We start from the raw sequence: 12,458 nt of genomic DNA, 5'->3' as shown, positions 1-12,458 counted from the left end.
TGGAGTCATCAATTCAGCAAAAGCAGAAAACACAATGGTGTAGAAAACAGAAAAAGAAACATTCGATTTGTCCGCATTAGGATCAGAACATCCTTTTGATTGTCAGACGAAAGACAAAAGCCATTATAACGAACAAACATTTTGCGAGAGGCAAGAGCGAGAACATTAGTATTATTTACATCGACTTAACTATTTTCTAATGTGTGAATCAATGGAGAGGGGAACGCGAGCGCGTTAACTGCTGTTCTCAATCAAACAAGCCTGGAGCTTTACAACACAATGATCACATAAAGTGGTTTAAGGGCACCAGTGGTGCAGGCATTAAGTAATATTGAATTGGGGATGCAGGGGCGGGCAGGGCTGAAATGATTACGTGGCAACTATTTTGTGCTCAGGGACTGAAGGGGAGGGTGTTTGTTGAGGCAGCCCAGGCTCGATGATTTAGTAATTTCTCAAAGTGGTGTAACATGCTGCCTCTCAGGCCTGTCGTTCCGGCACTAAGCAGCATTAATAAACACCCGGCGCTGGTGGCTCACTCCTATATGAGCAAGTCTTCCCACTGGAGTGGAATGAGTTTGATTTCAATGTGTCATGCGGGAATACCTGTAAGAATTCTTCGAGTACCTCCTGGCAAATTGAGGACAAATTCCTTTTGGATTGTTGTACAAGAAGGACAAGAGAGGTATAGGAAAATAGAGAGAGAGAGACCATTTAAATGTAATGGGATAAAGAGAGAAAAAGTTTAATTGGATGTAAAGCAGGGTGGCTATGACATAATGTAAGTGTGGTGGCCTCTTAAGATCCTCTCGGACAAATGATTGCTTTTGCATTTATGGAAAGTGAAACACTTGGTTGGTGCAAAACTGATATGAACTAAAAAACAAAACAAAAAAATGATACGGTTGGAGTTGTGGCCAAGCAGGTTGTACACATGTTCTGACACATTGAGCTATGTTGCTCGCGTTGGAAAACACAAGTCCATTGTGTAATTTCCGAAATGTCGTTCCTTTCTCTTCCCAGTCATTTCCTGTCCTGGCTCTACTATCACTATGAATATAAATGGCAAAAAGGCCAAATATAAATATATAGCCTGATCACATGAAAAATATGTGACTGTGATGACATTTTTGCAAAAATTATTTAATGTGGTTCATTACAAGTATTGTGGAAGTTCCTAGGTGGAATGTCCACTGAGTGGCGCTAAAGGTGAGTAACATTTTCTCCCGGTCAGATGAGGCTATGGTTAATGCTCAATCAAGTTTTAAATCAACAAAACCTACCTACCTCCCTACCCTAAACCTTAAACCTAAACCCAACCAATAGAATCATAAAATGCAAATGTGAGAGGAAAAAACGCAACAGCTGCTGCATGCACGTCATTTTGTGGTGCTTCTATGACATTTTCGACTCACGCATCGACTCGCATGCTCTTCAATACTCGTACGCCAGTCCTTTGCATTGCAAGTGCAACACTCTATCAAGCTTGTAAATATAGTTGTAAATAATGTTAAAATGTTTCTCCATGTGCTATAGTAAAAGTGTTTTGATGTCATAAGATAGCATTGTGTGAGGAACAGGGTGTTTATGAACTGATAATCTGTAGTTTACTCTGCATTTACTTCTGTCCATAATCTACTTATAAGCTTGCAATTCAGAGCTCGCCAAGATTGTTTAGGTTTGCTGGCTAGCCACTTTGGCTTATAAACAATCACAATCATCTGAATGCATGAATGAGAAAGGAGCTGAACCCTGGCTTCCTGCAGGATCAGGATCTCCGCGAGTTTCTAAATGGAGCAAGATGAGAGAGCATGAGTCACAGATCCCAGAACAGTAAAGAGCAGTGAATGGGATGTCACCCCTGGAGAACTGCATCTGTGGTTCACAGTGCTAGCGTGACTAGTGTAAGCTGCTAACGGGCTCCTTTCACAGATTACTGTAGTGAACATCCAACACAATGGAACAACATCTGTAGGGGATGTGAGGGTAAAGCGTGCAAAGCTTTGTCGTGTCACACTGTTGGGCTTTTAACAGCAAGGGCAACACTTAAAAGTCAGGATGACACCCTACAGATGTCCTGTGAAAACTGACAAATGAAACAGTAGCAAGAGCAAAGCTTAAGTCAGTACATTTACACGCGCAGTTACAATCAAGCAACAGCTGGATTTTGCAAAGTCCAGATACAGTATTCATCCATCTGTCCAAGTATACATGACACAATACGTAATCGCATCAACCCGTTTAAATATCTCACCTCTATATTTTGAAGCATATACACAATGCCAGTTTTGGTCCAATTAACATGCATACATGCTGGAGAAAGTCAAGCCAAGGTTGCATTATCTAACAGGAATTGGGAAGTTTAATAGGAATTGTCTCCCTAACGAAAGACTTAGCTCTATTAAAGAATAAGAAAAAGCAATGAACATAATAACAATAAACATTTGCATAGTACCCATATGACAGTATGAATGCAGTGATAGAAAAATGGTTCCAAATTATCTAATGATAATCTTAAAATGATCTAATCTTTAGCTAACTTGGTTATTTAGCTTACTTAGCTGGTGCATCAAACTCAGCTAAGTAGTTCCTGTAGCTCAACTGGTAAAACATGGAACTAGATATGCTGAGGTCATGGGTTTGATTACCATGAAACTTATTTTTTTTATCTTAAATGCACTGTTGCTATGGATAAAAGTGAATAAATGTAATAAATGTAGGGCCCTATAAAGTTTTATTTTTTCCCAGACTCAGTTTCATAGAACTTAAATCAAATGACAATAAAATAATTACTTTTCAATATACCTTTACATTATATTTAGCAAATTAAGTACTTGCAGATCCTCACAGCACATTCCAAAACACAACATTGGAGTTTTTGTTGTTTGACAAATACAGTGCTGCACAATGAAATCACAGTATTAATGTAAACATTGGTGAACGTGTTTATTCAGTACAACAGCATTCTTGCTTGTGGGATATTGCTTATATATAATGTAAACACTATTGATATATTATTATTATTACTACATTATATTTTACATTGTACTATACAGTAGTAGGCTAATATATGTATTTTTTTCACGCTTCTGGTTAAGTTGAGCTTGAATTTTGTATGTTGTGTTGTGACAACAACAGCTTTACACTTCCGGCTAAGCAGTTTGTTATATGGCTTAATGTGCTTATCAAACCACTAAAGGCAGCGATATAATAATCATTTAAATATATAGTCTGCATGTGCTGCGCGCTTAACAGTAAACGAGTGCTCTGCTGTTTGTCATCTATTACTCACACAGAGCGTGCGTGATGATTATGATAAGATATCAGTGAAACAACGGCCGGCTTCACACACTCATTTTGAAGCGTGCACCATATGCAGGCTGTATATTTATTTTTTACATCTCAGCCTTTTGTGGTTTAATCATTATACTTGGGCATATCACAATTTTACTTTCATTAATTGTGCATTCATTAATTTTATCCCAATTATGTCAATTCTGTGACATTCAGCGTTTTATAGTTAAATACGTTTTTTATGACTGGATTCCGTCCGTGTTTTCCACATCGTGGAAATTATAGAGCCCTACCCTTATTTCAAACATCTGAAGTTCAGATTTCACTTAGAGGCAGACAGGAGGAATACATTTCTAGACGTTATACCAACTCATTTCTATATTAAGAAGTAAAAGTACAGTTATATTCGATTCTTCAAGCTTAATGCACAAAGGAACCAACATTTCCAAAACCGCAACTTACAGCAGTATACCACATTATATCAGAAATCCACAATTAGCCTACATATTTGGCAGGAGAACCACTTATAAAGCCACATCTGCTTGAATCCCACACTTTAAAAAACACACTCACAGAGTAACAACAGCAAAATTCAACACTGTGCAAACAGAACCACGCAAGTAGAGAAGTCCCAAATGAAGCAGTCTACAGACAACAATAAACTAGTCATTAAACTGCCACAGAGCAATTCACAGAGCCAAACCAAACAAGCACTTCCAAAAAACAGCAGTTAAAAACACATTCATGTGAAGGCAACAGCACTACCAAGTAATTCCCAAGTGCTTACCTCAAGAGCTTCCAATGTTATAAATCCTGATATTGAGAATCCATCAATGATGTCCTCCTCGGCTGACATAGACACCTTCCTCTTCCTCCTCGGTGGCCTGGGACGAGAGGAAGATGGGTTGATACTGTTTTCCCTCTCAGAATCTGAGGAGAATCGATGCACGGAGCCACGGACATGGTTATTCCTCATCCCATTAGATATGCGTTCCCGGTCTCGCACAGACCGAGACTTCCGCTTTTTCCGGATCCCGCTGCGACGTGGACCATCCATTTCACCGGATGACAAACTCAACCAAACACTTCCTGCTGGGAGGCTCTCAGTCCTTGCTTAGTGTTGGTTGCAGGTTTGAGAGTGCTTTAACTCCTACAATTCCCAAAAAATACCTGTAAGAGAAAGCTCAATAACTGTACTCCAGTGAAAGAAGTGCGATTATCCAAATCCAAATATCTGGTGATGCTATGCGACTGTGTTTGACATGCAATATGCACATATGATTCCAAAGGGATAAACGCATATATCCACAAGCACAGAAATCCAAATCCTGCTGGTGGTTACCAAACTGGAAAGTATCCGATAAGCATCAATTTCAGCCCAAGTTTAGGTGAAATAAACAAGCAGATCACTTGAAGTGTCTTCTAACAGAGCTCTACCAGGTCTCCACATGGTTGTCCTCACTGACCCAACACTCTGTTTAAGTGCAGTCTGACACCTTCCCATCCTATAAGTCAAAGAGATAAAGAACAAACATTTTAAATGTTCTCTCAGAGAGTTAAGGAGAACACATTAAACCCTTCCAAGAATTCCCAGCCTTAACTATATAGTGCCTACGAAAATATCATGCTGGCACTGCTATTATGAATCACTACACATTTCTATGAATCTCAGATCAATTCTCTTTGATCTAATTCCACAATGACTACAGTCCCTTTTGAAATTTCACTTTCCACTTTTAGATCTTACAGTTTTGTGAGAGAAAGCATATCTTATTTAGTAACTTATTCATAATGTGTTCTTACACATCAAGTTAAAATACATCATAAGTATAATGTGCTATTTAGAGAGCTATGTCTAGATCTCCAGCATTAAGAGCTATTGTTTCTCCTGCTCATTGTCATTATTTTCAGACTGCTATAATCGGAGACAGGATGAGTTAAATTATTCATATATCTTAGTTGCAGATCAAGAAAACATCAGCATTATATTACAGCAAATTCTTGTTTAGCTGATTACACTGGCATAAAATACATGGCTGATTTTCAGTCATCTCCACCAAGTTCATGTAGTCAACTTAAAACACCAACAACCAAGAATCATATTCTTTAAGCCTAAAACATCTTCTCCAAAGGGTCCTCTGTTTATTCCTTAATGTCACAGTTAAAATTCTAGTTAAAAGCCTTCCACTCTGAAAATCTTGAATCTCTAAAAAGTGAATCTGCCATTTAATGTCATTGAAGTCAATGAGATTTCTGCAGCATAAGTGTTTTTCCTTGAATCAGCTCTTTTTCTGCAAGACTATTACTAAACCTAAGCCCACACATCGGCTAAAATCATTCGTTCTGTGCATTTTTTTTTTTTAAACAGACGAGTCTTGGCTCAAATTAATAAAGTGTTCACATATAATGCATTGTCATTGCCACACAGTTTTGTTCTAGCTCTGATTCTGACTATCGAAGCTTTTCAGAAGAATCGTTTTCACCATTTTGTTTTTCTACCAAAGGACGGCGGTCACTGAAATCTAATCTTTTTTCAATCCATAAGAAAACTAAATACATCAAATGTTGCCTCCTAAGGTCTGTACACCTAACATCAACAGATTAAACATCCAACTATCATTCTCCTTAAGGTATTCAACTTCTGGGCATGACAATAAAAATGTCACCCTCCTTTCGGAATCCCAATTTCAGTGTCTCCATTATGACATCATAATCAGCTGTGAACTTTAACTTCCCAAAATGGCATGGATACCTACAGCTGCACCATTATGACATCATAGGCGGCCATCAAATTAAACTGGAACACTATTCCTGTTAACGTGATTTTAGTGTGATAAAATCACTTACTAGCCTTATCTAAGTTATATCCAATTTTACAACTTTGTTGCCATGACGACGAAGCGGTGTAAACCCTGTAATCCCACAAAAACGACCATTTAAACAACATAATACAAGGGTTTTGACAAGAATTCATTTAAGTACCTTTATAAAATATAATTTTTACATTTCTGCCTTTGGGCCCTTTCACCCAATCCAATTGAGCTTAACTTGTATTGAACACAGAATATTCCTTTAAACTTCACCTAATGACATGAACACCTCCAGCAACTGCATTATGCCATAGTAATTCAACTGCAATTCACCAAATGGCATGAATACCTACAGTTGCTCCTTTATGACAACATAGACAGCTATCAAATTAAACTTTTCCAATGGAGTGAAGACATAGAGTAACTACAGTACATTATGACATTATCATTATCAGCAATCAACTTAAAATTCCTCAAACCACGGCCAAACATCATAATCAGCAATCAACGTAAACTTTTCTAAGTGACATGAACACTTGCAGCAGCCGCATTATGACATAATATACAACAATCAAGCTACTATTAATTTACCAAATGGCATGAACACCAACAGCAGCTATCATACAGTATGACATCACAATCTGCAATCAATTTACATTTCACCAGATGATATGAATACCTACAGTAGCACCATTATGACATAATTGACAGCCATCAACTTCATATAACATGAATACCACATTATGACATCATAGACTTAAACTTCACTTGGCACAAACCAACCTTTATCTGCCTCCAAAATCCAGTAATGCGATGTGAACTTGACTTTTTCAAATGACTTTACCATTCCAGTAACATTTTCCCAACAGCAATCACAGCCTGATCAATATCACAGGTGAGCTATTATTACAAAGCCATTTACAATCACATTTCCCTTTAACCTGATGATGCCCTGTGCTGGCACCCGTCATACACACACATCAAATATCTCCGCAAATGGTATTAATCTATTTACACTCACTGCAAGCCCTCCCTTACCTCCGTCCCTGCTGGATATCATGCTCGCTTGCTGTCTTCCATGAGTCCTTTTTATCTGCCTCTCTTTCTCTCTCTGTCTCCGTCAGTGAATCTCTCGCACCGTGGCCGGTTCAGCCCACAGCAGCAACAGCAACAGCAGCAGCAGCAGCAGCGCCTGGCACTGCCTCCTTCTCCAGCTCTAGATCCACCAAAACACAAAGCCTGCCTTTTCTCCTGCAGGACAAAACCAACACAGGCAAACCCTGGCGAGTGGAGGAGGAGGGTCGTCCGATCAAGTCGTCTGCATTCGGAAAGCGATCTTCTTTGGAAAGGAAAACAAAAGCGATTTTTTTTTCTTCCCAGAAACAATTAAAACCTGCAAGGAAGCGACGCTGCTACACTCCGCGAGTCCGTGCTTCAGGATCCCGGCGCAAGCGGAGACCGGGCGCATTGACACAGCAGTGCCGCAGTACCGCTTTGTAGGCGAGCCGCTTCCTCAGCGCATATAGTTCTGCGCTCTCAATCCATGAAATATTGCTTTAAATGAATGTTCCGGGTTCAATAACAACACATTGAGCACAGTCGACAGCATTTGTGTCATAATGTTGATTACCACAAAAATTATTTCGACTCATCCCTTGTTTATTAAAAAATAAAAAGCACAAATCATGGTCACACTTGGGCACTAATGGAAGTCCATAAACATTCAAATACTCACCGTTTCAAAAGTATAGCCACAAGATATGGGTTAACATGATTTTGGTGTTATAAAATCACTTAGGCTACCTTATCTGTATAAAGTTATATCCAATAATATATAGTACACCCCTGATTTTATCACACTAAAATCATGTTTAACCCTTGTGCGTCAATAAAAAAAAGTTGCTCAGAGGTCTTTAGAGGACAAAAATGTCTGCGTCAAAAAAATGTCTGCCATAATATTATTATATATTAATATTATTTTCCACTTTCAATGTGTTAATTTTTTAACCAACATCAGCCCTGATCATAACTAGCAAATATTCTTTCATTTTCAGGAATTTAAACCTTTAAATGCCAGTTTGTTTACATAATGCCACTGTTGTTTTTACACACACACACACACACACACACACACACATTTCTCAATACACACATACAAAACACACTCTGACATCTATACCACACAGACACAATTTTAGCTGCATCATTTATTCAGTTGGCCTGCAGTACTCTATAACAGTGTTTCCCAACCTTTTTTCTGCCACTGCATACTTTTTACAACTAAAAAATTCTATGGCACACCACTATCCCACATAGGCTAACCATCGTCAATATTTTTCCTTTTCAAGAACTTGTCCATGTTTTCTGTACGTCTTAGTAGCGTTTACTTGTAATGTTTGAAATTCGGCTATGCAAAAAAAAAAAAAAAAAAAAAAAAAAAAAAAAAAAACAAGTCACATAGGTAGGCTATGCTGTGTGAGGTCACAGGTGGCAAGAGGGCTAAATGGGTAATGCAAAAACAGCATATTTGCTACGTTGCTAATTTGTAGATATGTTCTTGCAATGCCACAACAAATTCCAGGGATGCGAACGTATGAGGAGCGAAAAAGGTAAGACAATCACTGGTCCACGAAAACTTTTTCTGGGGATATTTTTTCTTTTAAAGAATAAGCTAAAAGCACCAATTCCAGCTATTTTAGTGATTCAAGTTTATTCAAGTTTACAATTGTGCAGAATTAGCTGCAAAATAAAGAGTATTTTGGTGAGGCTTGCTTCTGTTTCACAAATGTGTTTAATATTATTAACTGATTAGTTCAGTGACCCCTTCTGGAACTGTCACTAGGTGGCGACAAATGAGTGTCTTCTGTGCTATGAGTGAGTCAGTGAATCATTTTGAGTCGTTCATGACCTAAATCTACCAAGAGACTTTATAGTGTTTAAGCATTAAAAGAACAAAGCAGATCTATGGTCTTCCTTCAGTCTGAGCATTATTCTTCATCCAAAAAGACAACAATAATAGTCTAATAATTGTGAGTTTCAATACCATCCTTACCTTCTCCTATATTAAAACTTGCATGGCTACAAGTCTACTGACTTCAGTATAAGAATAAAAAACATAAAGCAGATCTACGGTATCATTTTCCTACAGTAGTCTATTTAAACTACTGAGCATGGCTTTTATCAGAAAAGCTTAATTGTAAAGCGCATTTCACATGAGTTGAGTCGAGGCGTAAACGCTCCATTCAACGCCAGCGTCAAGCTGCCTTCCACATGATGAGCATTGCAAAAAGCGTCACAGAGAGGCGATTTTACGAGTTTGCCACGTAAAAAAGCAGGAGGTGTGCACAATAAATATTGAAAACATGTATTTGGAAGAGAGAAAAAAGCTTGCAGTTGCTTTGATAGCAGAAAGAAATAAAAGGACTTATGTTTAGGTCTAAGCGTTTCTTGGTGAATTTAAATTAGTTCAATAACTGGGGTCTCTGATATTCGTAAACGATAAGATAAAATTTAATTAAAATAAATTATGAGACATTCAATGTGTCCACAAATTTGGACAGTTTTTAAATATTTCTTGTTGCTTAGTTCTCTCAAAGACATTATTGGTGAAGCAAAAACGTGTGTGTGAAAAACACTTTGGGGTAAAGTGGCATCACTTCAAAGACCTCAGTGTATTCTGCAGCGCTGACACGAGTCATGTGAAAACCCTTAATGCGTATAAATATCAGTCACTTTTGCACATTAATCATTGCTCCTCACAATCACAAAAGTGACCGATTATGGTTTCAAAATGGCGAATTTCTCTGATAGGTGATGAGTTTGGATCCCTGAATTTTTTTTTCATGCATGTATTTATTTTGTGGAATTTGATAATTTTCCACGGCACACCTAACAATCTTTCACGGCAGTGTGCCACAGCACAGTGGTTGGGAAACACTGCTATATAATACATCTAACAGAAAATAGGAAAAAAGCATGTATTTGCTCCATAGGCTAAACATGAGAAAAATGGCTCCATCTTATATATGGAGTTATATATTACAAATGTAAATTTTGAAGTCAGAGCTCCGGAATGAAAGCATAATATCATAGAATTCATGATTTTATGCTTTAATAGCACTGGGATCAAATGCAAAGTTAAAGTTTTAATGGGTTTCAATGGGGACATATTTGTCCTGAAGTTTCTGAGTGTAACTATTTTGTGTACACAGTGTATTATAGATGTATTATAGGAACTGAGGTTGAAATATCAAAATTCCCCCAACAATACAATCTTCATTGGTTTTCTTTTAACATGCCAATGCGCTTATGTCACGCGAGAGGCAGCGTGCCGTGAACTGATTCCCCTCATGGAAGCGCACTGGAGAGTGACCGGAAGTAAACAATTATAGTGAAAAGGACTTAAATAATGATCTGTTTCTCACCCAAAGCGATTGTATCGCTTAGAACACATTAATTTACCAACTGGAGTCTACTACAATTGTCTGTGCTTTTTGGAGCTTTAAAGTGTTGATCACCATGCATTGTATGGACCTACAGAGCTCGGTATTGTTCTAAAAATCTTCATTTGTGTTCTGCTGAAGAAAAAGTCACACATCTGGGATGGCATGAGGGTGAGTAAATAAAGAGAGAATGTTCATTTTTGGGTGAACTATTCCTTTAAATAGTTTTGAACCTGGAACATGGCAATGAGAGAGCTTCTCTTAAGACACACTCTAAAATAGCCTAGAACATCATTCATTTCTATTATATTGCCTTCTGCACTGATTATGATAATAAAGAAAATCATTGTAAATTGTATTGCATTGATTTCTTGATTGATGCACTTAATGGTCCGCAGTAAAGTGTTTGGTTTGATGCTATCTTTAAAACATGCAGCCGGGATCCTTCTTTCTAATTAGGGTGGCCAGATGTCCCGTTTTTTCCTGGGACACTCCCGTATTCCGACTGTGTCCCGAAAAAATTGTGTTTTGTCCCGAATTTCCCCTCTCCTAAAATTTTTCTATCGCCTTTGTGGCTTTCTCAGTCACGTGAGTATTCTAATCAAAGGTAGCCAAGGAAACGGCTTGTAAAACCAATAAAATCACACTGTGTTATTTGAAATACATGATTAGATTAAACTATCCAATCACAATCCCCTATCAATAGACGTCCAGTTAGTGAACTGATTGAAGAGTCAGTTTGAAAGAGCACACAGATGAAATTGCAGCTGGAAAAATGTCAAGGAAGCATGCTTGTACATTTAATGAGGATCTTCAAAAATGTTTCTAAAATGTTTCTAAAAAAAGGAGTCAAAGACAGATCTTAGAAAGTGAGGTGTGAGATTTGTGGAGCTTGTTTTTCCATCGCCCATGGAGGTGAAGGACAAGCGCACACTGAGAAAACTTGTAGCCAGTGAAAAGTACAATTTGACAACAATTACAGATGCGGATGCACCCTCTAATTCGCATTGATCTGCTCCTAGGTAAGGATACGTCAGTTTAATTTTTGCTGGGAGGGGCTGTCCCGTTTTCCACAAGCAGGTGTCTGGTCACCCTATTTATAATAGCATTTCAGCAATTCCACATTACTGTACCAAAGAACACTTGCTCCTAACAGACACCAATGTGGCTTTACAACACTATGACAAACCATTCATTGTACTTTTGTATATTGAAGCAAAGCAATAGTTTCTAAATAGACAAGTTTAAAAGGAAATAACATAGCATATTAAAAGAAGGTATCACATCTGTCCAGTCACATTGTGTTGATTGATCAGTGCTTATGAATCAGTGAAAACTATCATGAAATTTGCTGCCTAAAATCACTGGCTGATGATCAGACATATGATACAAGCTATTAAATCTTTGGGTTTTCTACCAGTTCATTAATTCAGCTGAAATGTAGCATACATTTATTTTAAATTAAAACATGCCTGATTCAAGCATGATATGTTGCTAAAGCATCTTTTACTACAATATGCATACAATAAGTCATTGTCTAATCGAGCATGTGTTTCTCCTTAATATTTTAACTGTGTTCATCTATTACTGTATTGCCCTCAGGCTGTGCATGACTTCACTTCTATGTCTGTTATATTTGGTAATTAGAGATTGCAATCAGGCAAAAATATACAATCAATTAAGATTTCAAACACATCGTTCAGTTTCACGTATGACATGGTTTGAGCTTTCTGAACAGCCTGAAATAGCAACATTGGTGCAATCAATGGCATGAGTTTGGGGCAGGACTATCTGTCCAACCATTGGTTGCCATTCCATTTGGTGACAGTAGTGGTGCAGAAATTACACACTTCACCTTTAATTACTGTTTTTATTTCTTTGGTCATAAATAACATGAATTGTTTTTCCCTTTAGG

At 37.8% G+C, this 12,458-nt stretch overlaps 1 protein-coding gene across 5 annotated transcripts in view; it reads right to left on the bottom strand.

The window, feature by feature from the left end:
- The window catches only part of LOC127432504 (autism susceptibility gene 2 protein homolog), a 472,102-nt gene extending 464,601 nt beyond the window's left edge, over positions 1-7,501 (bottom strand). For 3 of the 5 annotated variants that reach the window (XM_051683651.1, XM_051683650.1, XM_051683652.1), the window contains exons 1-2: positions 7,140-7,501; positions 4,079-4,796 (exon numbers count right to left, since the gene is read on the bottom strand). In XM_051683651.1, coding sequence (XP_051539611.1) covers positions 4,079-4,348 — 270 coding nt within the window. In that variant the 5' untranslated portion in view covers positions 4,349-4,796; positions 7,140-7,501. The remainder of the gene's footprint in view (positions 1-4,078; positions 4,797-7,139) is intronic. The other 2 variants (XM_051683649.1, XM_051683653.1) reach the window with 1 other exon arrangement.
- Between the last annotated feature and the right edge of the window lie 4,957 nt (positions 7,502-12,458).

This window comes from Myxocyprinus asiaticus, chromosome 42, assembly GCF_019703515.2.
Source record: "Myxocyprinus asiaticus isolate MX2 ecotype Aquarium Trade chromosome 42, UBuf_Myxa_2, whole genome shotgun sequence".
Taxonomy (NCBI): domain Eukaryota; kingdom Metazoa; phylum Chordata; class Actinopteri; order Cypriniformes; family Catostomidae; genus Myxocyprinus; species Myxocyprinus asiaticus.
This window is presented reverse-complemented; position numbering and strand designations above follow the sequence as displayed.